At 44.2% G+C, this 27,475-nt stretch overlaps 1 protein-coding gene across 3 annotated transcripts in view; it reads right to left on the reverse strand.

The window, feature by feature from the left end:
- LOC121588148 overlaps positions 1–27,475 on the reverse strand; it is a 33,376-nt gene that overhangs the window by 1,693 nt on the left and 4,208 nt on the right. For 2 of the 3 annotated variants that reach the window (XM_041905788.1, XM_041905789.1), the window contains exons 3-4: positions 3,307–5,296; positions 3–3,228 (exon numbers count right to left, since the gene is read on the reverse strand). In XM_041905788.1, the coding sequence (XP_041761722.1) occupies positions 3–3,228; positions 3,307–5,296 (5,216 nt within the window). The remainder of the gene's footprint in view (positions 1–2; positions 3,229–3,306; positions 5,297–27,475) is intronic. The other variant, XM_041905790.1, reaches the window with a different exon arrangement.

A 27,475-nucleotide genomic window follows, 5' to 3' on the forward strand; every position in this document is an offset into this window, starting at 1 on the left:
ACCATTAAGCCCTTCGGCCGGTACCATCGAGTTGCCACAGTTGCAGCACACGAGACGATCGATTCTGCTGGCAGCGCCAACGTTAATTTGATGCGTGCCGGGTGTTACGGAACGTCCGTTTGGATCGTTACTGGTGGGCTTTGCTGGCTGTTCTTCCGATGCAATCAGTCTTAGCTTGGAAAAGGCTCGCAACAGCTCATTGCCACAGGAATGGCGTACGGTGCTAACGCCACATCCTTGCCCATTTCCTGTCGGTGTAATGCATCCGGACGACGGAAGATCGACATCGTCCAGGTTGGCAGAGTTGGGGCGAGAAGATGCTGGACTGATGTCCGATGCTCGGCGCGATATCTTACGCATATTGACCGTGACACGTGTCGTTAGCTTCTTCTTGCGTGCACTGCCCGGTGGTATTGCCGTGGAGGTTGCGGTAGTGGTGGTCGTCGTCGTTGCGGCCAGCGATGGCTCTACGAACGTTCCCGCTAATCGCTCCGTGCTCGATACAACGCTTTCCCTGTACACCGTTTGCTGATGGTGAATGGTGGCGACACTGTTTCCGCCGCCATTGAGTGCCTTCCGGCGAAGGTACAGCTGTGAGTTGGGAGCGAATGTCACGGCCATGGGTGTTGGGGCCGGCATGTTCTCCACCGCCTCTGGAGCTCGTTGTGCTTCTTCGGCAACTGGTAGTACTGCCGCAGCTTGCTGTAGCTCGGCCGGTGATACCGGAGCAGCAGGTTCTTTTGGTTTCGAGCGATGGTTTGCCAGCAGTACATTGAGATGAGATATGCCGGAGATCTTCGGAGACGCTGATGCAGGCGGTGATGGTGGTGGAGCAGGAATAGGAACGGGTGAGAATTCTTGCGCGATGGCTTCAGCTCCTGTCGCCTCTCTTTCGTGTTGGGTTTCCTTCATCATGGACGTTTCCTCCGCTTCTAGCGTCTTCTCCAATTCCAGCACTCTAGTGGGAACGAGCAAATTTTCCTCCACAACCAGCGATCCTTCACCGCCCCTTCTTGAGCCTCCTTCACACGACGGTTTCTTGGCGGAGCCCTCCATCTTTCTTACCGGACTGTAATCGAATCCAGTTTTTTCAAACGTTGTTTCAATCTTTTTAATAACATCACGCACCGACGAAAGATGCGCCGTCACAACACTCAAGGAATCATCCAACGATCCACCAGTTTTCTCCTCCTGCTGCAGCTCTTCGGGCAACTGACTGTCCTGCTTTGCTTCTTTCAGTTCCTCCGCCACGGGCAGCTGACTACGTTCGCAAATTAATTTCTCCTTCTTCCACAGCGTTTCCTCGTACGGTGTTCCTCCTTCAACGATCAGTGCCGGCGTGCAGCTCTTCCTTACCGTCACAGTTGTCGGCCGTGGTTCCGGCGAGCGTATAATGTTAACGCTGATGTTAATGCGCTTCGGCTTGATGTCCTGCAGCGACGTGGAGCAGTTCAGATTGGTGGAGGTCAGAAAGGAGCCACTGCGAGCGGCCAGCTCGGCGTTAAAGAACGACTTGCTGCGGCAGTCCTCCGGTGTGGCGGGTTGCGATTCCTCCGCCATGCGCAGCTTCTGGTCGGACAGCCAGGCATGCTTGCGTATCTTGTTTTTACGCGCTATCGGCGTGTCCGGTAGGGTAAAATCGCCGATCGTGAAACGGAACGAGTTGTTCAGCTTCGGCGTAATGCTGCGGCGCCTGGTGCCGGGCGAGCTGTCGCAAGATTTCGACGGATGATTGCGCTGCAGCGGCGTGCCCTTATCCTCGCTATCGCTACACGAAGGCCGCACGGGCTGTAGATTTATTTGCGGCGGGTCGGAAATAATTTGCTCCAATGATTTTGTGGTAGAGCTGTCCTTTTGCACACTGTCGAGGAATTTGCCCTCTGAACTGTCCCTGTTATGTTGCACCCCATCTTGATCGTTCTGTTCGATGAAGCTTTTGTTAAGCTGATGCTGCACCTCAAACAGCTCCTTGGCCGCCTTCTTGTTGGCACGCGGTGGTTTCTTGTGCTTTTTCACCGTGCTGGTACGATCATAGATCACCTGCTTGGAGGACGATTTGGGCGAGAGGAATTTATTGTTAAAATCAAAGATCGTTTGATAGATTGCTGAGTTGGACAGGCTGAAGGTTGAGCTGAGCGGCGACTTTTTGTCTAGCACCGGTGGCCGTTCCTTGCCACTCGGTTGGGAGGGAACCTCTGGCTGCTGGTGAGCCTGTGGGGACACTTTCACCTTGTTGATTTTCCGAACCGGTTTTTTCGGAAGCTGCTTTGGTGTTTTCGCTAGCTCCGATTCCTCCGTGTGGAAGTAGATCTTGTCCGCCTTCTCGATGTGTGCGCTCTGCTTTCTTACGTCATTCAGCTCATTCTTGAGCCGCACTTCCGACGAGTTAGCGTGCTCCTCGTAATCCTCCGCCAGCCAGTCGTACGTGCCGTTCTTCTCCATCCCCAGCTCGAGCAGCAGACAGTCCAGCAGGTCGGCCACGTTGCCCATGGTAATTTTCCTACTGTTCAGATCCCCCAGTCCGCCTTCGAAAATCTGGCGGAACCGCTCGCACCGCTCCTTTTCAAACATCGGCAGTGGCAGATCGGCGGAGGTGTGCAGCTTCTCCAGCTCGGCCCTATTGTACACGACGAACGGGACGTACCCGTTCAGGATTTCCCACAGCAGGAGCGCGATCGAGTAGACGTCGGTGCTCTTGCTCGGATAGACGAAGCTCGCCTTCGGGATCAGCAGCTCGGGTGCCACGTAGTAGAAGAGCGAAAACTTCTCCCGGTATTCCTTGCAGTAGGGAAGGAATCGGCTCGCCCGGCAGTCGTAGCCCGAACCTTCGCCGAACGAAAGCTGTGCGGCGTGGGATGGTTTGAAGCGCGTTTCGCACACCTCCGACGAGAGCTTGCGGTACTTGTCGCGCAGGAACTGCTCGTCGTTCTTGATCAGCCGCGCGTAGGTGGTGATCTTTTTGAGCTCGTCGTGCTGCGACGACGTCATTGAGTTGCGGGACGAGGAGGTGCTGCCGTACCGATTCTCAATCTCACGCCGCACCTCGTCCGAGGACGCATCCGTCGTCAGCTCGAACGAGGTTAGCTTGACGGAGTACGGGTAGCGGCGCATCAGGATGCAGCCGCTAGATATGTTGGAGTGTATGTAGCCGCACTCCTGCAGATAGCAAACGGCAGATGAGATTTGCTGCACCACTGTAGTTGCATGAATCAGCGACAAGCGCTTATTCTGTGAACAATGAAAGAATAAAAAAACAGATTAATATTTGATCAACGACCGTTTACCTCATGGCAAAACGAGACTTACCATTTTGTGGATGTAATCAAAGAGCGTAAAATCGAACGGTTCCAGCAGTAGCGTAGCCTGGTTCAAAGCCGAATCGTACGACACGGCCATCAGCGTTGCCATCGTCGGGTGACGGACCTGCGACAGCACCTCAAAGTCTCGCCTGCAAGCTTCTTCCGCAAAGTACAGACTACGCTCCATGTTCAGCGAGTACTTGCGCAGGGTCACCGCTCCGCCGCGGAACAGTCCGCACGAAAACTCTAGCGGGCAGGCGAAGGCACTGCGCAGGCAACCAACCCGGTAGCGCACCTCGTTCGGGAAGCACGTCAACAGATTGCTGCCAATGGTGCGCCGGAAGCTTTCCAGCAGATTTTGCTCCGAGTAGCGCGTCTGCAGGAAGTCGTCTGACATCTGGATGTTTTTGCTCCACTTCTGCAGCGAATCCAGCTCGAGCAGAATGTCCTGCGGATCGTCCTGCAGTGCGAGTTGGGCCAGCTGGGCATCGATCTCCCGCTGGCGGGTTTCCAGCATCTCGTCCACACGCTCCATCTCGAGCCGTTCCCGGTCCTGCTGCTGGTCGAGCGGCTCGTCCTCGTCCTCCTTCAGCGTGCTCGCACTCGAACGATCGAGATCGGTAATGATGCGTCGCGATCTGCCCTTCAGCACACTGATCGGCTCGATGATGATGCTGGTAGAGTCATCGTGGAAGGCGGTCGTTTGCAGAAACTGAAAGTTTTCGTTTATCAGCTGCTCGCAGTTGCGTATCTCGGCCAGCGTGTCCTGCCCGGGCGTAAGATGCTTGGAGTTGTTTTGATCCGGCTTGGTCTCGGCCGTCGTGTCCGCGTTGTCACTGAACGGCAGTGCGTAATCGACCAGATCTCCGTGCTTGTTGACGATCGTCTGGTAGGAAAGGGATTTGTGTCGCTGCTTTGATGATGCAGGTGCTCGTTCTTCTTGAGCACTGGCGGGCTTCATCGAGCCACGGTAGGCGCGCGACGAGATGACGTGCTCGTCGTACACGGAGGATGAGTTTAGCTCGTACTTCCGGTACGATCCCGTCAGCGGTGAATCGGAATCACTGTGGTGGCGTTGTTTCGGCAGACAGCTCGACAGCCTGACGGACGCTGTTGGGGCTGACGACTGAGCGCCCACGGTGGGCGGTGCCGGTGCTGGCTTGTCTTTAAACACACGTGGGCGGGCCTTCAAATTGCTCTGCTTTTTGGGCGTCCCGTCAGCGTACGGGCTGGCGTTCGCTTTGTAGAACAGGCGCGGCGGGCTCTGCACCATGTACGAATCACCAAACGTGCCGTTGATGTGGTGTGCTTCAAACTCGGCCACCTCGTTCTCGTAGATCGTGTTGTTTGGTTTCGGCGTGGCAGTAGCTTTCGTGCGCTTCCGCAGCCGGTCGGTCGGGTCCGAGACAAGCACCGCCGGAAGGGAAAAGCGCGTATCGCTCGGATTGGAATGATTTTTCTCGATCGTTTTGCCGTTGTTGTTCCACTGACTGGTGCAGTGCTGGGACGAGGCGTTGGACGAGGTGTCCGTCGGGATGCGGTTGATGTTACGATAGAACTCGACCGAGCGCTTCGGTTTCTTGGGCGCTGCTGCGTCCGTCAGCAGCGAGCAAGGCGTCCCGGGCGGGGCGCCAGTCGTCGCGGATCGATGGTGACGTGCGTAGCGTGGGGATTTGGGCACCTCGAACCGGCTTGCCGAACGGTTCAGTATCATCCGCTCGTCCCGTGCCAGCTCGATGTCCGAGCTGAAATCGCCATCGTCGCTGTCGTCGTGATCGGAAGCTTCCTCCTTGATGGTGCCGTGTGCGGACAGTGTAATTCTCGGCGGAAGTGTCGCGTGCAGCTGGCCGGTTGGGGTTTTCGGTTCGGAGTGGATGTCGCTGTTGCGCTGCTGTGCCCGCCAGTCGTTGAATTTGGCCAACGCTTCCAGGTAGGCTAGATCTTGCACTTGGCCCACCTTCGGGGGAGCACTGTCCCGCCGCCGGTGGCGCTTGTCTCTGCAAAAGGTTTGAGGAGAAAATAAAATTAATAAATAATTTAACATTTTGAAAAGCATTACAATTGAAATCGCCTAACCACACGAGTGTCCGTGGGAATGTGGCCGTGTACGCCAAAGCACTTTGTCCAACTGTTCCAGACCCTTACCACAATAGTGTGACACAGTTTTGACTCTGCACTCTGTTTTGTTTAGTGCCCATGTAGCTAATTTCTCACTTGACACCTTGCTGCACATCGTCTGCGTCTTGGCCGTGTTTCCAAGACACACAACGGACATCGTTCCTCAACACATTCGTTGTTGAAACGGTTTATGCAAAAACTGGCCGTAAAGATCAGCACAACAAAAAGGAAGGAGGCACATGTTCGCATAAATTGTTGCACCTCCAGTAACTCCCGCCTCTGGGAAAGCTTCCCATCGTTTTAGGCTAGTGTCCATCATCACCTAACTGGGACTGAGGTTTCATTTGTAGCTGTACGATAATTTTGCTCCCCTGAATGTTTATTAAATTATACGCCCAATGTGAGAAAGGCTAAAAAGGTATTTTACGTGTACGAAGGCGCTTCCGCGAAAGCATGTTGGGAAGCACCCGGCCGGAACGGGTACATCTCGGTCACCTATGAGTGAGAGTTACTAGGACGGAAAGTGTGTGTGTGTGGCGTGAACCGAGATTTGAACTCGCACCGCAGTTCGGAAGTACACCCTTGTACAGTCGGAGCGCTGCCACAGATCGGAGCGACATGATTACACTGATCGCGCGGCGTTTGTGTGTTTTCATCGCAAACCGAAAACTGCAAAGCTCTACTGAAAGGCATAGAAAGTGACAGTTGGGGAAGCCTCCATCGCTCGCGGGTGCAGCAAACCGATTTTCACACTTTCCATCAGCTGGATCAGCTCATCCGAGCAACAGCCCCGCCATCCAGGAGTGGCTCAGGTAAATGCAGTTGCAAAAGCCAGCCCCGTTTGATGTCCCCGCGTGGTTGAAATGGTAGAAACTAGCACACACAAAAATATACTCTCCCAACTATAACTGATTCGCTAAGGCAACTGTGAGCTAGCAGAACAAATATTTCATACCGCAGACCTGGAACCCAGTGCTCACCACCTGTGCACAACCAAGAGAGCGCAGGCAAACAAAGTGCCGCCCGCGGAACGCTGCGTAATTGGTGAGCTATTTTTTATGCTTTAATTTAAGTTAAACATTGTGACAGGCGGCAAATGCTGCTCATAATTCGTCTGGCTTTCATCGGCGACTATTTAAAGTTGGTCCGTTTCGATTCAATTGGGATCAGGCTTAAACAATCAAATAAAACCCGTGCGTGACGGGAAAAGCAGTGAGCATTGGCAGGGCACGGAACTAAACGGTCTCGGCCAAACACTTTCTCGGAAACTGAAGGGAAGAAAATGGGAGAATATTAATTTGCTGGATTTGACTTATAATTCAGATAAAAACGCAACGTTTATTTGGACGATGTGTTAACTCTGCTGTATTTGGAAATTCCTTATATCGTGTTTATCTCAGCCTTTTAATCAATAAAACCGCGAATGAAATCATCTGCATAAAGATATTATTTAATGCCTTTTTTGTTTAAAAAACAGCAAAAAGCAAATAAAAAGGAAATTTTATTTTTTTAAATACAAAAAATATGATACTTTTAAAAAAAAAGTGGATAAATAATAATAATAAAGTGAATAAGCAAGAGCAAGTAGCATGAGGAGAGAGTGAAAAGTTGTATTATTAAGCAATTAAAAAAGTCATCTAAGGAATGCCGTTGAATGATTGAAGTGATATCAAATGAAGTTATTTATTTATGAACGGAAAGACGGATCGATATGACCTGTCGTATGACTCAAGCGAAAGGAAGATAAACTAAAAAAAGTGCAAAACATTGAAAGATCAACAATAACTACGGGGTTATGTCATAATGCAATTTCATTGAACGGAAAAGTCTTACTCGCGGACGTACTCATTTTCAATCGCTATTAGTAGACAAAACTGTATCAGATGACATCGGTCGCAGTTTAATCTCCACGCAATGATATTTAATAGTGTTGGGTAAGTCTAATTCATGTTCATGAATTTTGATGATTCTATGTAATGATTCAATGAATCTGAAGATCTGCTATGGAAAAGATATGGAAAGATTCATGAATTATCAGAGATTCGATTCGAGATTCGAATAACTTATCGCTGAGGATACGTATGAATGAATTTCAACGAAAGATTCATTAAAATCAAAACTAGTATTTAATGGTAGAGATTCGTTCATAAGATGACCGTTGTGATCTGAAACCGAATTAGAAGAGTCTTTTTTTTGCAGGAGGGACGATGGCGCCTGTATTGCTTAAGAGTTTCCTTTTTAATAAAACATAAGGGAAGATAGGTAAAGACGGACACCTAGAGGAAAAAGAAAAAAATCTAGGGATATATAAATACAACGACTTGGCCCATTGCAACGACGATTCATTCAGCCGTGAATTTAGGAATTGTAAGCGCCACTTCTAACACCTCGTAGAATGCAGAATCGAAAGCATTATTGAATCATTGGACACGAACAGCTGACGTTGCTCCAGCTAACATGAAAACAATTTTAAACTTCCCGTTAGGAAATTAATCCACGGATAGTCCGCGACCACAGCATGCTGGAGGGACTTGTTAATGGCATTTTCACGCAACTTTTTGATGTTTTTAATCCAGTATATTCACTTATTCCTGAACGATGTCATATCAATGTCCCTTCTTTTTGTTGATTAAAGTTGTCCAAGTCGTGGTAAGATATTCGGTTTCGTGAAGCGTCGAGCGAGTGACAGCATAACGCATGACTGCTATATTTGATTAATGGTTAATAGTCAATGGTCACTGGTTAACGTTATAATCTAGAAATCCCGTGACTCAAGCTGCTTCTTCTTCTTTGGCACAACAACCGCTGTCGGTCAAGGCCTGCCTGCCACTCACTAATGAAGTGAGCTTGGCTTTCAGTGACTTATTGTTACCATAGCAGGATAGTCAAAGTCCTACGTATGGGTATGGGGGCACGGTCTATTCGGGACTTGAACCCATGACGGGCATGTTGTTACGTCGTACGAGTTAACGACTATACCACCAGACCGGCCTTACTCAAGCTGCTACTACCTAAAATGTTTCAGTAAGAAACTCTTACATTGTACCATCACCAGTGTAAACTGTCTCTAAATCAATAATATGTATGATAAAATTATTATTTTTTAATGGGTTGCTCACTGAAAAATATTTCTTTGAGATGCGATAAAGCAGGTGTGTCAAACTGACGGCCCACGAGTCGCATGCGGTCCCTGAGGGTTCTGTAAGCGGCTCGTGACGCTACGAAGTATTGATTAATCCAGTCTATATTTGAAATAGAATGCCATTGGCATCGATATTCAACGTAAATATTGGAGCCCACGAATGGGTGTTCGGGTCAACAAGTGGCCTGTGGAACAAATGAGTTTAACACATCTGCTATATATTTATAGCAATCATAAAATATTGTGAAAATACTGATCGTTCCCTGTCTTTCTGTTCAAAATGTAGATTACTTACCAATACCGAAAAAACATGATAAAATTCCACTTAAAAATTGTATTGCTTTTCTCTAAATTATAATTTTCCATTGTGCAATGCTATCGCCGATCGTCTAAAAAAAAACTAATAAGCTCTTGCCCAATTTCCATTAGCATTTCCCACTCAATCGAAACGCATTACGCAAACCGATTTCCACCGGTGCATTTGTAAGGTTCCTTTTCCCAAACCGGGACAATTAAGCGCCCACATTGCTCAATTCCTACCTTTCTTCACAAAACTCTACACACAGTCATCTAATTAATAAAAAAAATCAACACAAAGAAACCCACCTATTCCTACTGCCGGTTTGTCTGGATTGTCTTTCACCAGTCTGGTAACTTAAATACAACCATGCAAACCCTACTCGAATGAAATTTAGGTGATCCGCGTGCCAAATAAATTACAACCTGCTGAGGCCCTGCACTACCAGGTGGTGGGTACAGATTTATGCGCTGCCAGAACACACACACACACACACACACTCACACACCCTTACCGTGATGCGACGGGCGCGAACCGCGAGCGAGAAAATCGCCAGCAGAAACGTGATTAATTTTCACGCCCTCATTGGCAAATAAAGGCGGCACACGAGAGATTGGACTGCATCCATCTTACGCTGGTCGGTGGTAGCGGCCGGTGCGAACCTAAATCGCCACCCCACAAAGGCACGGACACAATGTGCAAAAGGGGAAGGGATTTATAAGCTGACCCACACACTTGCTAGACCTTCCGCTGAAGTGTTGCATTGCCCTCCTTCCCCCTCCGCTTGGGTAATGAATTGCACCGATTTTCATGGTTTTCACTTTTTTCGCCTTTCATCATCACCATCAACAGCAGGAGGAGAAGGAGGAGGTGCAGTGACGGAGGGAAAATTGGCAGAAAAGGGTGTTGGTTTTTCCTTCCTGCGGCGCAGCAGCCGTCGTGCAGAAATCTCTATCAACATTTATCTTTTTAAAACACGATTGTTTCTATTTTCTCTCGGGTTCGTACACTCGGGAAGCTCTCGGCTGCTGCTTCTTGGCGGCGTGTTGCGAGTTAGGAGTAACGCATGGGTCGCTGTGTTTTTTGTGCAGAAATGAGCCACCCCAGATTTAAGCTGGAACCCATCCATCGTCTCATCCATCCGGCCACCGGGTACTGCACCGGGCACGGACAACGGGCGCGGACAGAGCAACCGGTAAAAGTTGCCTACCAAGGGAAGGATGGTGCGGTCGGTCGTGCTCGGCGGACTGTGAAGTTGCGAACCGGGGTGCCGTAAATTTAGTTTGACAGGAAGCTGACTCGATATGAGTTTGGCCTGACGCGGGACAGCCTCGTGGTACGTGCGATGTCGATTGTTAATGAGGTTCGAATCGAGTGTCAGGCCGGGCGCGTAATGAGGATGGGCAGTAAGGTCGGTTGCGGATTACACGGACAACCGGGAAACTTTACACCTGTTCGCGATGTTGAGCAACACGGAAAAGCAATCGATTCTCCCTCGGTGAGAGTGGAAAATCCACGCACGGGGTGGGTAGGAAGAAAGTGAGGTGATAGCAATCAGGGAAAACAAATACAAGAAAACCATTTTCACTTGTCCAGCGGTGATGCTGTAATTGATGCGCAGGCTAAGCTTGAGTGGTTCGAGTGGTTGGGAAGAAAGTGATAGGAAGGAGTTATCAAGCTTTGAGAAGTTGGTTTTTGCTTTTTGTAAAATACTTATGTTTTTGCAAATCCTTGATCATCAGACGAATTTAAGGACTTTGATTAAAATTTCATTCTTGTTTGCTTCTGGTAATTCATTATTGTAATAGTAAAAGTATTAAAATATTGTTGTTTGTTCGTGTGTTGGTGTTATAGAAGTTTGTTTAACATTATTCAACTATTTAGAATCTTAAGCAATATCGTCGAGACGTCACAATAGATACAAACAATATGTCGAAAATCAAATTCTATAGTTTTACTTTCACATTAACTTGTTCAAATTGTCGTGTTGGAAGAAATAGCATTGTACAGAATGAGTAGTCAGAATTCAATTCAATTTTATTTTATTTATTATGATAAATATAAGGATAAATTTTAAGACATAAATTAAGTAATATAAACATGGGCAAATGATCAAGCAATAACATAACAGTGGGAGTCACTTTTCAAATATCGTTTTAATTGGAACCCAAGACAAACCGAAAATGAAACAAAGTAGTACTTTACAATTGATTATAAATTTAAAAAAAATACTCAAAACACAGCCTGTTTTCGTTCTAAATTACTATGAGCTTATTAAATGAAAAAAATATCAAAGAACAAATTTGCTAATAGCTAAATGCGAGACTTTGAATTTCTGGTTATATAATTACGTTCATTTCACATTTGTTGCAATACAAAAGAAACGAAACTAATAAAAAAACGAACCTCTTTCTTTTGATATTTATATAGACCTATGATTTAGCTGTAATTTTAGATCACAAAGAATACTTCCTACAATGTCTAAGCATTGAATTGAAATCAACATTTTTTAAGAATGTGGAAACACATCATCGTGTATCTGTGACTGCAACCGCAAGAGTACTCCTAATTGAAAAGAAACACATTTAACTTTAACATCTATCTTTAAACGCTAACCATCAGTTTGGAAGTATTAATTTATTCTAATTGCTATAATTAAGCATAACAGCGCTTATCCTATTCTCCGGAAAATCTCACTTGACCTGCAGTTGGGAAAAATACAACAGTTCCTCCAAAAAGCTGATTGAGTGAACAGTGCGTGCGACTGCGTCCGGTATGCGTGTGTGTTTGTGTCAAGAAGATGATGGAGCTGCAACTTGAGGCAGCGAAAATGTTACCCTACAACAATGGTGTGAAGATTAAAATCTCGACACGCCCGTACAACAATGAGGGACACGTTGGAGATCACCTCCGCCTCTTGAATGGTAGAGTCCGACCGATCAAGATAGACTGCTTACCGCAATCCAGACGTACAACTGGACATCTTTATTTCCTTGCCTGCATAACCGAGCGGAGATAGATAAATGGCCCTAAAAAACTGTTGACACCAGCCTGTCCGTTGGCCCCTGTAATGGGGTGATTTAGGTTTACTTTTCGTTTCATCGTCTGTGAACTCCAGCCCCCGAGCGTTAGAGCAATTTGAAGAGAGAAAGAGTAACACGCAGTTGCTGGAAGAGACCGCTATGCACGGAACTACTTAGTATGCGTGACCATTCTGTTTTCGGAAGTGAAGGCACCTGACGGTGTGACAATGACAGTCGTCATTGGTAGGCGTCGTCAGAAAGAAAAAAATAAGAAAAAAACTCCATAATTTTCCAAAAACAAGCTGTTGAAAGTGACAGTGCAGCAAGAAGTGAAAATAATGTGCCTTATCGCCCCCCAGTCTGTATTTTGTATGATTTTTTTTTCATAAAAATTTATGAAGAAACGAAAGTAAATACACTTGAACCTACAGCGGATTGTCATGCATGCCCTTGAGAATCTGTGCGTTGCATTAGCGGGGGTCACCGGGCACGGTCAACGATCACTTGTCGATGCAATTTAATGCTCATCATTTCTGGTGCCGCAGCACCCGAACTCGAAAGTGTTGTCAAGTAGAATTTTCACTTTTCGATTAATTCCAAATTGATTCAGTGCAATCAACTGCTTCAACAGAAACACCTCGGTGGCAATAAAACCTTCCTGTCTTCGGAGAATTTCGGAGAAAGCTTTCGACGTTCACAGGGTGACGTGAAACGTATCTTTGCTATACTCCGTACACCCGTTTCATCGGTCATAAAAAGTACATTTGACGGTTACTTATGAATCGACAGTGATTAATGCAATTCAATTTTTCCTGCGCTCACACACCCAGGAGATGCTTGCAATGGAAGGAACGGTGCGGGAATTGTACGGCGTACAAATGAAAACAGTAAATTCATCACCTAGTTTGTTCGACCATTTATGGGCGATGCGCGAACGCGAGAAATGAAATGGAAAGATGGAAAATTAACAATTTTGATTACAGGTAGCAATTTCACTGATTGTGTAGCCACACACGATCGCTGAACGCCGTGTGTGCGAGGATCAATTAAGAAGCGGCAGCCTGTGTAACTCAGTCGTACAGACATTGATTTTTACCCACAATAAATGGAACGATAGTAAAAAGAAGCGTGAATGTGATTGATACGTTATTGTTTTATCAAATGAGAGCAGTTAAATGGAAGCGATTATGAAAATGAATGGGATAGACAAAAAAAGAATAGAAAATCAATAAACAAGAGGAAAAAAGAGATTTTGGCACGATTCACATACATGCAGGTGGAAGCGCATTCAGGAGAGATGAAAGCAATGTGATGCCGGTAGGAAATTAACACAATCTACACTCATTAAGCAACGATTTGAGCGAGGGGTAAACCGGCAGAAACCGGCACAAATGGAGCGCGTCGTGTAAACTAAGGTGGAAGCGAGGTAACTGTCACGCAATTGCGGAAAACAGCTGACCATCGACGGAACAGAAACTGGACGATGTGTGCACACGTCTAAGATGGCACCCTTTTTCTCCCATTTGCGTTGCATCCTGCTGCTACTATTGACGGGCAAATGCAGATGAGATACGCACATTTGTTTGTACAGTATGGCTGAGATCCTCATGCAATCGAAACGATGAGCCGTCATCCCCCATAAATATAAAAAAAATGAAAATAGGGGTATACAAATTGCTTAATTGTTTATTGTGTTTGAGTGATTGGTCAAACAAGCGGCCTTATCACTGAATTAAAACTAGAACTTAAATAACTATAACAAAGAGCAGGTTAAACGCAGTGTACAGATCAAGAATATCAAGACGGATCAACAGAACCTTGTAAGTTGGTGCCAGACAAACAAAATGTAAGCTTTATGCAAATATGCTTTCAATATTTAAATTATTTACTCTTTCTTTGTATACATTTACTTCAACTTAAATTTGAGGCTATTAATTTCAATTTCGTTTTCCAACCGAATTTTGTTCAAACAAAAACATTCAATAAAAAAACAGGTGGATGATTTGAGCAGCCTAAAATTGCCACACATGTGAAACTAACTTGCAGAACATTGATAGCCTCATGCGACGACGGTGCGAGAATGAAAATCACAACCAGTCATAGGAAGATTTAGCCAAACATTGCCAACTGATACCACGATCACTATATATTGGTAAAAATAGTACTTCAATCTATTATCTTTAATTCAATCTAGTATCTTAATATTGATCAAAGAATGTTTTGTCATTGTCAACACCAATATCCTCAGTATTGTCAGCACAAATGTGTTCCGACAGTACAGGTATGTTTCTAACAAAGTAGTTCGATTGAGAAATTTATGTCACTAATCAGGTATTATTTAAGACTTTTTAGCAGAACATATCTCATTTCAGTTCCATCTAATGACTGTGTTGTACTACTAAACATATAACACTTTTCCTGGTCCTTCTCATAATGCTTGAGGATGCACCAGTACTTCAACGCGTTAACGCCAACGTGTTTTGAGACAATTTTGATTAAAAATTCAATTTCCTTCTAAATACGGATAAATATCTAACACACACACAGATTATATTCCTTCCGATTTTTCTCCTCTACCTCACTCTCCTTCTCTACAGTGCGCGTATCCGCCCGAGAGTGATGTATGGAAAACAATTTCGTCGGAAGTTACTTTCACGCAGCAATGGAAGGGCAACCCCCACCACCGTACGTGCGTAATGTTCCGGCCGTGTAAGGGTGGGCCGCCGGTTAAATCTATTTTAGCAATCCCAGCTATGGGGGGGTTGTAAAAATCGGTCCATCGTTTTTGGGTGAAACGCACAAAACATCGAAAAGTACCTAACGGCCCAGAAAACGAAAAGTGAAACGACAGAAATGGAAACCATTGTACAGATTCTTCTTGCGCCCGGTGTGCGTCGCACCGCATAAAGCGACTGCCATCTCGACACAAAAAAGGGAAAATCGTACATTAAACATATTTCCGGTGGGATTGAGTTCACACGAGACACTGAAACTAGGACCGACGACGGTAGTAGCATTTGAACCGTGTCGAACTGCCGACCGTCATGGATGGTGGGTGTACTTTGGATGCGAAAAATAAGGTATAAAAATGCGCAACCACAAGAAGAGCGCCAGAAAAGTAAAAACACTCCCGAGCTGAGGAAACAATCATCATCTATCGATGCGAAAACAATGGTGCGATGTGTGATTGCGTGCGCCATGTGGACAAAAATGTGTACGCACCTGCTGGGAGGTGGAAATAGTTTTCTCTCCATTTTCATGTTCAATGCATTCCTTCCGATCCGAGGGAGGATGCTACCACGATGCTACCGCACAGCCGGCGTTAGTTCTCTTGAATTCCTTCCCCGTCGTCACATTTTCCATTCTTTGGATTTAATTGCACTCCCCCAAGTGGGTGGAAAGCTTCCGCAAAGGAAAAGAGTGTGTGTATGCTCTCATTTTTGTAAGTTTCCATTCTATCGAACGGACGGACGGAGTCCTCGCAAAGCGGCCAGCGAGGAAAGCGTGTGCCACAAACTCACCCCATACCAACTGCAACTTAACAATCGTTTTCGAAAAACCATTAAACTAAATCTGATTAGATGAAGCCAGTGGAGTTGCTATTGTTTACCAGTGGAGCTCTAACCTTCGTTTGGGAAAGGGTCCCCTGACGTAGTTTGTTCAAAACAGCGCACCGCTTGACTTCTGACCGGATTTGCGGAAAACAAACAGTCCCCGTAGGTCAACATTAGATATGAACAAGATACGCTTAACGTTGAACGGTTTTCTAACAGCCCCGTGGAGGTTTGGGACTCATAGTATTCACATCGTTTACTACCGTCCATTGCCCCTCCCCCTCCCGACCTGGTTGATCCAAGGTCCGGGCGTTCGGTGATGAATGAAGTGCGTCCCTACCCATTGCAGCCGTTATTTTCCGCCAAACCGTTCCCGTGTCACTCTTTCCAACGCGACTAACCGTACATCGTCGTCATCGCTTGGCCGGGGCTCGTTGGCATCTTGATTAATTAAAAGCATGTTGAACGATGTACGACGCCACCAGACACGCTGTACTAAACGCAACAAGACCCAGAAGAGCGTCATGACAACAGCATTGCGGGTAAGCTAACAGTTGCTACTGTTATTTTCCCAGCAAACCACATTAACTGAACCTACCGAAGAGCAGGCATACCGCTACGAGGTAGTGGGTAAGCGGGTGAAGTGAGGGTAATTTTCACTCGTATGTAGCCCACCGCTTCGGAACTATCTGACGTTCCCCGCACCGGAAGTAGCTAACGAAGGTGACATTAAAAATGCGTTTTTGCTCGCAGTTTGGGTTTTTTGTTTTTGTTGTCGCAAATTTTTATTACCCATACGAGGGAGCAATGCATTGGACAATGTTCTCCTAGCGGCACGGTATGACATCATGTCCGTGGGTATGGGGTAAACATTCCTAGATCACAATGTACGAGGGAAAGTATTCCGGGTTCGTCGCTTGCGCAAAATCTTTTGTATCGTGAAACGGTTTTACTGGCATGGGCTGATAGCTTATAACTACGATTTACGAATTTAAAACGCAAATTTAGAGATCTTCAAAACACTCCTACCCGTGCATTGTTTTTTAAATAGTATTTGTATCTTATGCAACGACTCTGGTTAGCTTAGTTCTGAATCAGCGTCACTTTCATTTCGCAACTCCGCCCATCGGAAAGGTCAAACCAATCCGCGCTATGTTAGAACAAGCGAAAAATTGCACCATTAGCGAATTTTCTTACATCGTGATCCGGAAATGGTAGGTTTTAGTGAAAACTAAAGGCACGTCGGTGACTAGTGCTAAATTATATCCCATCTCATAGTGCCATGATTGATGGTGTCATATGATTCTCGAGACCCATCAGTCCACCCATCATTCCCATTCCCTACGGTTGGCTGGCGCTTCTTCTACCTTCCCCAAAACCACATCCCCTGCCGAACTGTTTAGTATCTTTGATCGAGCCCAACTGCGCATGAAGATGAAAGCGCACGCTCACGAAGATTGGCCGTTCGACTGGTTCGTTCGTTCATTCGTTCGTTCAATTTACCATTTTAACTTTCGCTGTCCGAAACCGGACCGTTCCGTCAGTGCACGCCGACCCCGGTAAAGGTTACGTGGTCGGTTCAGATTAACTAAAATAAAATGCAAACCATGTCCAACGAGCCGAGCGCGGAGCCACCGCTTGGCAACCTGGGGCAGCAGGAAGCAGGTGGACTGTCGGGGATAATTTTCACACTTTTCCACACGATCTGACCCACGATCGTTTGCGGCAAATTACTTTCAGCGTCTTGGGGTTGATTGTTGATTTTGAGCCGATTCGCGATTGGCCTCTTGCGATTGTTTTTCCTCCTTCGCCGGTGTCATCGTGAAATGTGAAATGAAATTGCATTGCAAGGGGGTTTGCAGTGAAGCAAAATAAAACAATGTGCCGCAGTGTGCAGTGCATTGTGCAGAGGGAACGCTGTGGGTGCAGAACCAGGCACACCGTAGCACGATGTATGGTTGCCTCCATCGTTGCCATAAACAATCCGATTGCACATCATCATCACAACGCCACCACGTACCGCTGGCTGATGGATGGCGAAATGGATGGCACTCATGATCGTCTGCCTTTGGCTGTTCGCTTTGTTTGCACGGAGGTAATTTGATCGAAAATGGCTTTATTAGGCAAAAAAACAAACACGCTCACTTAATTGCATAAACCAAACTGGGCCTGGTGTCCGTAGCTGTGTGTTTGATAGAAATTTAAAATCGGGCGGACATTACCAACTAGTGCAGGAATCTCTCAACACGAACCAGGGGTGCAGACAATTTCAATCATCGCTGTGTAAACGATTTGAAGTTGTTTGTAACATGGATGAAGCAGAATTGTATTTTTGTTTTTTTGAATATATAACGTAGAACACGTAATCAAGAGTTTAGTAGCTAATTAATGATCAATAACAGTAGTTTAACTCATTAAAATGGCATTTAGTTGTAATCGAATACGAAATCGTTGTTTCTAAAGGAGACCTTTCTGAATATATGTAAGGGCAAATACAAGAGTTTGTTATACCATATATATCCCAAAGGTTGTTGCTTGTATTTCTTGCTCTAATATTCCAATTATTATAAAGCCCAACCACATGACATTCCAAATTTCTGACAAAACAAAACCACACCACACACAATTCATTCAACTCATCACTAAACTAGAGACACACACAAGTTAGCTTTTTCAAACAATGTAATTTCGCTCCATTTGCACTTCCGTTGCGCTTTCAAAGTCGAAACAATATTGTATGTATAATTTGCTAGCCATCTTGGTTGAGTGCGCGTGTTTCTTTTATGACGGACATGATTCACGGTGTGATCTTAAAAAAAAAAACAAACGCAAGACTCCATGTCGAATCCATAATGCGCCCAGGGGATGATATTACAGCGTCACCATCACTTCTAGAGCACGTCTCCTGCGATCGCTTTGATGAGCTTTTGCGGTCGTTCCAGTGAAAACACTTTGTTCTACACACTACGACCTTACACCGGCGGGCAAAAAGTTCTCCGCAATTTAGGAGCTTATTGCGACGTTGAGGGTTTTGGTTGGTTCTCTCTACAAGACGCGCAAATCACAGTGCAAACGATGGGCTTAATTGATGTCAGTCACAAAATGACGGAACCCCACCGCCGATTCTGGCGGAACGGTTCTAGAGCTTCGGCAAAGTGACGGCTGTAAATGCCATGGAAAATGAACGTTTGGTAGAGGAGGTGTAGGATGGTGGCCCATCGACCGAAAGCGCCAGAGCGGAAGAAAGCGGATGTGTCAGCGAACCGCGGCACGTCGCAGACGCAGGCCGGAAGCTTGTGTCGTAAATCGTTGGCCGGGTGGAGTTTCGCATCTGCAGGGCTGGTTCGGGCCTGAGAAATTGAACAGCATTCGCGGCGAGTAAGATTCGATGGTAACAAAGACCGTGCGGCGGCCAAGTAAAACGGCGTGGTTGAAGGAACGTGGAGGAGCCAGGGGGAAGGGAGTTGCGCCATTCGGTTAGGAAGTATGGTTCACCAAATTTTGCTACATGCTTGGCACATGATCATTCATCGTCCATGAAGCACACGGCCACGGTGAGTAAATGGAAAATGAATGTTTGGCCACTGCTATACATCAGCGGGAGAAGAGCTCGGCGGGAGTGTAATGTGATGCCATAAAACCGCAAAACCGCAGGCACCGGTAGAGGATGGTCGGTTGGACCTGTTGGGATTATAGCGCTCGTAAGCGTAAGGCTGCATCAGAACTGCAATAATTGCATTTTCGGCCAAAGTGCAGCATTTACATCGCGGAAAAATAGGTAGTTAGCTAATTTTCGTTATTTTCCAAGGTACACCATGAAAGACGAGAAATTTGGTGACAGCAATTTAAAATTATCTCCCTAGGTTTACAACAAATTAAAACAAAAATAATATTTTATAAAACGTTACTTTTAAGCTTAAAAAACATTTAGTTTGGTAGTCTGGTTTTCAAAACAACTATAGATCAATGATTTTCAACTCGTACGACTTAACTACGACATGCCCGTCATGGGTTCAAGCCCCCAACTAGGCACGGTCAAATAGGCCATACGCAGGACTGACTAGCCTGCTATGGGGGGGGGGGGGGTCTGTATTCCATAAGTCCCTGAAAGCCAATCCCACAATTGGGCACAGGCAGGCCAGGCCTTGACCGACAACGGTTGTTGAGCCAAAAGAAAGGAAGAAAAGGTAGATCAATGATAATAGATTTAAAAGGACTTTTAAAATTAGATCCTTCAGTGTCATTCTTTGGGCAGATTTACTAAAAATAAGTATGTTACTTTTTTCAATTTGTTACAGCCCGTCTCATTTAAACACGCTAACGGAAAGTCATTCATATCCGAAACTATAACATTAATAATACATTTGGGAAAATGTTAGTATTTATCAGCGTTTTGTTGGTTTGATGAACTTTTAATTGATGAACATTTTAAACTAATTGTAAAATCCATTCGCGTAAAGTTGTTAACCAACTAACTATCGTCAACGTTAATAAATTTATCAATACATTAAAAAAGCAGTAAAAAACGTAAAAAGGATTTGATTACATACTTGTACAGTGATTTAATTGATGATACAGCTGCACTCATTAAGTATTACAAAATAATTTTAATTTATCTTAAGCATTCTTCTAAAGTATTTTCCCTATTTGAGAATTCGTCTTGTTCGTATTGTTTATACATTGTCAAGGATTAACAATATTTTTTATTTATTAAATAGTCAATATTAAATATATAAGTTTAAAACGTTCAACACATTTAATGTCACGTTACACCTTCAGTATCTTTTGCTGTGCCTTTGTTATTTTCTCCCAAATGATGTAATTTATGCACTTAAATAGAGAAAAACAAATGCAATGAAATAAAATATTGACACGTGCGCTAACTGAATCGGTTCTGCGAAGTTCTGCATCAATATCAGACACTGCCGAACCCCTTCCGACACACCTGTTTTCCTGAGCGGGAGGCCTAATTTCTGCCGTCACCATTCACGTCATCTGGCTGCAGGGTAGAGCCACTGTGCGACGATGCGTAACAAATGTACCATAGCAATATGCGTAGAATTGGTCCAATCGGTCACATGAAGGACTGCGGTAGGTGTGACGCTCCTCCATGAACGGTATCTACACCATTTTCGCACTACCGCGGCTTTAGTCACAAAACGTGCGCAGTGTATGGCCCGACGGTGGTAGAATTTGGTGAGTGATTTCGGACCCGTCCCTAGAACGGTCAGCGTAGACGTGGACGTTCGACAGGGAGTTGGTCGTTTAGCGTGCACACACACTCACAAGAGAGTCACTGTGGGGTCAACGAGTGGAACGGTTTATGCCAGTCCAAACTGAGATATTGTACCATCTGGTCCAACCTGTCGGTTTCGAGGCCCTTCACCACCCACGCCAACCCTTGGGGCGGGTGAGCTTTTATAATTTTCATTTGTTTGCACCGTTAAGTGCAGGGAAGTGTAACGGGCCAGGGAAATGACCTGCCCAGGTTTTGTTTTTTACTCCCAACCAAATGAGCTACTGTGCGGCGGTGTAGACGTACAGCAAATAGCAAACACCAGCCGGAGGACCAGTTTGTGCGTAAATTCGTGGGTAAAATTTGCAACAATTGTCGGCGTATGGTAGCTACTGATCTTTCACCTTGATGTGAGGGTGTGATAAAATGCAGGTGTATTGTTGAATCAGTTTGTTTGGTAGGGAGGTTTATATTTCAGCTGTTTATGTATTTTAAATAGTTTTAATCAATTCCTTGAATTGATTACTTGCTTAATTCTTTGTAAATGCATCACGTGCATCACAAGGGTTAAATTGATATGCATTTATTAGTTTATTTCATTGTTCTGCATGTGCATAGAATTGAGTGTGTCTAATTAACCATGAAAGTTTCATGGATCTCAAAAGTTTAATGAATCTCTAAAGTACCATTCATTTCAAATGACACGTGAAACTCAAAATATTCATGGACGAATCTCTAGGGAATCATGGATCTCAAGGGATTCATGAATCTTTATCTAAAGCTTGAGCTTCTTACGCTCATGAAACATGACACTTAATATTAATCATAACTTCATGATAGACAATTTGTTACAGACCTAATTAATCATTCATTACAGTGAAAGAACCTTCGTAGCATCCACTTTTCAACATACGACATACAGTCAGTCCAAAAAGTATTCGTCTAGCTGAATATTTTGCAGAAAAACGCGAATTATGGCCGCAATAGGCATGGGGTGGTAAAAGTAATGATGAGGTTTGATAAAGGGACCATCAATACACACGTTTTGCTAAAAAATAAATATTTAAATAGTGCGATAGCAACCAAAATACATGAAAAACTAAAAAAAAAGTCGTTTAAGGGGCGCGCTAAAAGTATTCGTCCATCAGACCTTTGGCGTAATATGCGTATGAAAACAAAGGTTATGGAATCAAAAAATGTCCTGATCTTGTTTCTTATTGCATTTATAACTATTGGTGACTACTTGCACAACGCAAGAACTCATTTGAACCTTAAAAAAGGCGTATTTTTGATCCACTCATCCTACAAGACTTGTTCCAATTATTATCTGGTAGCAATATTGCATTTCCGGACTACGTGGCCAAGTTCAATTGAAAAAATGGCAACTGATACCATATTGAGAGTCTACTAAATCATTTTCATCAGTTTGGTTTCAGCTGGTTTGGTGTTTCGAGCAAATGACAATGCTCTGTATGTTCTCCAGCTCGACTGTTCTTGAAACATGTAATACATTTTTAAGTAAAATTTTTCAGAACTGGGACTCAAAGTACTTAAAACCTGTATTAATATGTTTCCCCGTCTCGTCTCCTATCATTTTGAATCATTTTACTACCTCACCTTTCCTCACTGAGTCCTAGTATCATGACACCATGGTGCTACCGTTACTCGAGATTTTGATGTTGCATCTTAGTAGACTGTTTTCGCTATGGTAGACGTCGGCCGTATGATCTGGCGATTGAAACATATTTTAATATGTTAGTAGAGCCTAATTTGGAATTAATTCCTGAATTATTTGATGCACCTGAACAGATTTGGCCACTTTATGTGTATGGTATTATTCAAACAAAATATGTTTGTAATAACTCACTCATTCAAGCTATTACATGACCAGATACGATGAAATGCAGCATAACCCATCAACCAAATGTGACCTATCTCTTTTCCTGATCTTATTGGCCATCACAAAATGTACTGATTCCTTGGTAAAATTTGATTTTTTGAACATTAAACCACTGCTTTCGTTAGATTAACCGTCAAGGATGGCTGCTTACATGGCAGTTTGTCACATGGTAGTGTCAGAAAAATGGTCTAACTCTGATCAAATGAAGGAACGAGGCCTCCCACACATTTTGTAACCTTCAAAAATGGGTAGGATAGGTTATGCATAAGTCAAAGATACGATTTTCGCCATCATGCTCCAATCATTTAACTCTCCCGCCTTTAGTGCCTCTCTGACCGCTAGAAGTGCAATTGAAACAACATAAATGCATTAATTTAGAAGGAAGTCACCAGTAGATTGATAATAATAAATTTAATTCACGTCTACGTAGTGTTTGTACAGCATAAATAATTAACAAGCTAGATGGACGAATACTTTTTGCGCGCCCCTTAAACGACTTTTTTTAGTTTTTTATGTATTTTGATTGCTATTGCACTATTTAAATGTTTATTTTTTAGCAAAACGTGTGTATTGATGGTCCATTTATCAAACCTCATTATTACTTTTATCGCCTCATACGTATCGCGGCCATAGTTCGCGTTTTTCTGTAAAATATTCAGCTAGACGAATACTTTTTGGACTGACTGTAAGTGGTATAGACCTCCAAAGTACAGGTTTGAGTGTTCTTGGAGATCTTCATTTAGGAGCGCAGTGTTTTGTTTCGGAAACAGATAACGTTTGCTCTGATTAGACTAGGCTGTGGGAGCGATTGAAAGACGATGTACACCGTTCTAAGAGTGAACTAAGACTAACTACATTTATTCAATTTTCAGTGTAACCACGGTTTCTGTAACCAATGGCTACTTGATTATAACTAAGATATTGCTATAAGCAATCCACCACAAGGCTATTAGACAACAATTGCAGTATCGAAAGAAAGTCGAGTTCCAAATGGCCGACGTTCCTGAGCGACTTGAGGTTCCAAAAAAAGCTTAAAATAAAGACCGTAGAACAAGTGGCTAGATTGGTGCGTACGCTTGGCCGAGAGGTCAAAGCAACCGGCCTGGGAAACATGAACAAACATGTCAGGAAGCAGAAATCGCGTCCACTGGCTTCGCAACGGCAATCAATGACGCCAAAGCTGAGACGATACATCGGCGAGGAGGATATTTCAGGCGAATATTAGCGGAAGTTCGATATGACTACCAAGTCCGAGAGCTGGTCCAACATTACCCAGCTGCGTCCCATGAAATTTTTCTGGATAATCGGAAAATTCCAGATAACTTACGACAGGCAGCTCGCAAGGTCGTAGGATTTATGTTTGCAAGTAAGCTTAAATAATTACTTTTCAAAGGATGTTTATGGAAAGAAATTATCTCATTTAGTATTTTTTTATACTTTGGCAGAACAACCTTTGTCGGTCAAGGCCTGTCTGCCTATACCACTAGTGGGTTTGACTTTCAGTGGACTTACTGATTACACATAGCAGGATAGTCAATCCTACTGATTACACAGTCTATTCGAGGCTTGAACCCATGACGGACATGTGATGAAGTCGAGTGAGTTGACGGCTGTATCACCAGACCTTCCCCTACAGCCAGCAGAAAAAATACTTTAAGATTGCACAAACGCTTTACCACAAAAAACCCTATTTCTATTCTGCCCGAAATGATATAAAAACCTAGTTTAAATATATTTTAGATTTTAGACATTCAATCATTTGTGTGTCAGCAGAGGATGAAATATCGTTTGAATTATCCATGAGTAAATTTAACGTAAACCTGATTACATCAAGATGACAAACGTATAATGTTGTTATGGGATGTGTAGCAACTTCCTCGAACTCGAACAACTCAATTCCAATCGTTTATCGTGTGTAAAATGATACAAACGGATGGAACACTAATCCATCCACCATGTGACCTTTACCGGCGATCTAGTGTGAAATGGAATAAAAGTGAACTCGGTATAATAGCACTGCCCTACCATTCTTGGGCTGGATTGCTATCTCATTCCCTGGCCCATTCCCACCCTTTGGGTCACAATGCAGAGATCGGCAAGTACGGGAATGGTTTGGGATTGCCCCTAACCATGCACCGGGCAGTGAAGGTCAATTAGCTCGGATGACAACATAAGCGCCGGAAATTGATCGCACCCCGTACGCACGCATAATAAGTGTAGTGCCTCGCAGATGCCAGTTCTCACGAGCAGCGTGTACCGTTTGTCCCGCACACACAGATTTGGTGATTTGGAAAAATGCAAACCATACGAGTGGCCACCGGCATGTGATCGCCACAGCGGAAAGGCTATGGAAAAACTTGCCAACAAACAATTGCAAACGGTATGCAGGCCTCGTTTCAGCGGTGCACCACTCGTGCTGCAAAGGGAAGCTGGGTAGAAAAAAAAAACAGATCGACCAATTGAACAACAACAATTGAAATTCCGATCCCATGCGGGGCAGCTTTTAAATATGACTGCAAGGAAAAGCGGCTGTTGAGGTGTGGCTATAGAATTATGTTCTGAACTTTTCGTTGCGTTTTTGCATGATGTTTTCCCCCGAGATTTCCGTTTAAAGTCGAGTGAAAGGAAGGCTGTTTTACCATCTGGTCGAGGAAAACATTACACGCGGAAACACACTAAATCGCACAACCGTGTGAGAATCGGTCCAGTGTTCTGGGCGCGTTTCCGGTATTCTGGCATTCGGATATTCCCTGCTTCGTGTTTTCTTCGCGTTCGTGCCACTTGTATTGCGGAGCGATCGAAAATTAGTGCAACTTTAGGCGAGCCAAAAGTAAAACAAAACAAAAACAAGAACAAAATAAGAAGAGCATGATTTACCGCGGCAGCATAACGGATTTAAGAAGTGAAAGAAGCAAAAAAAATACCCCGCGATCGACGGCAGAACAATCTCGGCAACGATCGGTGAAAGGTATTAATTGAAAAGCAACTGTACTTGCCTCCTAGCGGGGCAGATGCTACGGATAAAATATTAAATCAATAAGCTTCGTTCTGGTCCCGCGTGGTGATTCGAGACGCTCAGAGGGAGAATCTGCTCCGAAGATGCTAAAAGTTGTCCGGATCGAGATGAACGTGATCGTTCTTCAATGATCGACAGCGTTTGGGCGGGGTGAATTATCTACCATGCGCAGAAAGTGTGTTAGTGTGTGTGTGTGTGTGTGTGTGTGTGTGTGTGTGTGTGTGTGTGTGTGTGTGTGTGTGTGTGTGTGTGTGTGTGTGTGTGTGTGTGTGTGTTTGAGTGGTTTGTGATCCCGTAAGAACACACTTTGCTAGATGATCTGACAGAAATCGGTGAGATCTGGAGTGGGACCATTAATCATAACCCTTTTTGCTTTGCGCGTTTCGCTCGCCCCTCTGTGATCGTTAATTAAAGCATAACGAAAAGATTGTCCAGGGCACTCTGGTCGGATCGTTTAGAACGAAATTTGAGGCAGTTTGGGAAGCTATCGTATTTGTTTTGGGGCCGAGTCTGTGAAGTCTGGCCGAATGGTTGACTAAAAAGTGGGTGCAGGTTATAGTATTATTTTAAAAAATACTGAAATTGATTTTTTGACTTTATTTTAAGCATTAATTAGAACGATATAAATATTTGGCAATTATGAGATAAAATGCCTGAAAGAATAAAAAGTTGTGCGATTCAACAAAACTTTCATCAAATTATAAAAATATCTTCTCATCTACCGTTTTGACTCAAGCTACGGACAGCTTCAAAATCCGGACATTCGGCACGTTTTATTCAATATATCTATACCTAGTCCCTAGACTTGCTGCTTTTTAATTTTACCATGTTTGATGTTTGCCATGATGTACTAGAATAAATCAAGAATGTATCTGACCTCCAGTAGGCCCTGATACCACCAGAGGCGTTCTTAGCAGTTTTGCTTCAAAACGACGCTAGTGTTCGATAATTCCTATAAATTTCGGCCACGTGCATTGAAATTCATTGGAATTCATTGTGGAAGTAGTTATCAACGTTATCAAACAACAGTGTTTTATCAAATTGTGCTCTGAATTTAATTAAAACATGTATTCAACTCTGTCAGAAATTCGAAACAAGACTTTGTATCCTGTTTTAAATTCCGGACAGCCGAAGTGAGTTGGGATTAATTGCATGAAAATTATTTTTTTAGACAATCATAATAACAAGATAACAATGATATTTTAATATGTATGTGACAAATTTATTGATGGCCGTACGGGAAAGACCTGCAATTCGCGTAGCAGTTCCCCACACGCCGATGTTTTTAAGACCGTCATTCTATCGCTCTAAAAGGACTCCTTCACTCCGAATTGGGTGTTCGAAACTCAAAAGATATTATAAACTAAAAATGTGCAGTGTGAGTGTGTATTTGAAGATTAAAGACGCAATTTTGAGGCTGTCCGGAATTCGAGTCAAAACGTCCGTAAATTAAAACATGAAGAAACTGTTTGGAATACAAATCAAACAAAATTGATGCAATTCTATGACTTTTTGCAATGTTTCGCGTAAAATTATTGGCAATTATTTTTTCTCAGATGTAGACGGTTTGCCTTAGTAAAGTGAGCTTTATAGAGGTTTAACCGATTAAAATTAAATTACTAAGAAAAAAATAAGTGCCAAAAATATCTTAAATGTCTTCGTGACTTTCTTGCAAGTAAGTCATTCATTTTCAAGGCCATACCAAGGAGTTTCAATTTTTGTACGACGAATTTTCTATACATACACCTGTTGTTTTCAAACGTCTTTTTGATTCAAGCAAGCCAGTTTGTTTTTTAAGTCTTCGGTTAAATACCACTATGGAACAAAGTAAAATATTTCAAAAAAATCCAATGCAAAGTTTTCTAACAACGGCAGCCAGTTAAATTTAC

Source organism: Anopheles merus, chromosome 2R (genome assembly GCF_017562075.2).
Source record: "Anopheles merus strain MAF chromosome 2R, AmerM5.1, whole genome shotgun sequence".
In the NCBI taxonomy this organism is placed as follows: domain Eukaryota; kingdom Metazoa; phylum Arthropoda; class Insecta; order Diptera; family Culicidae; genus Anopheles; species Anopheles merus.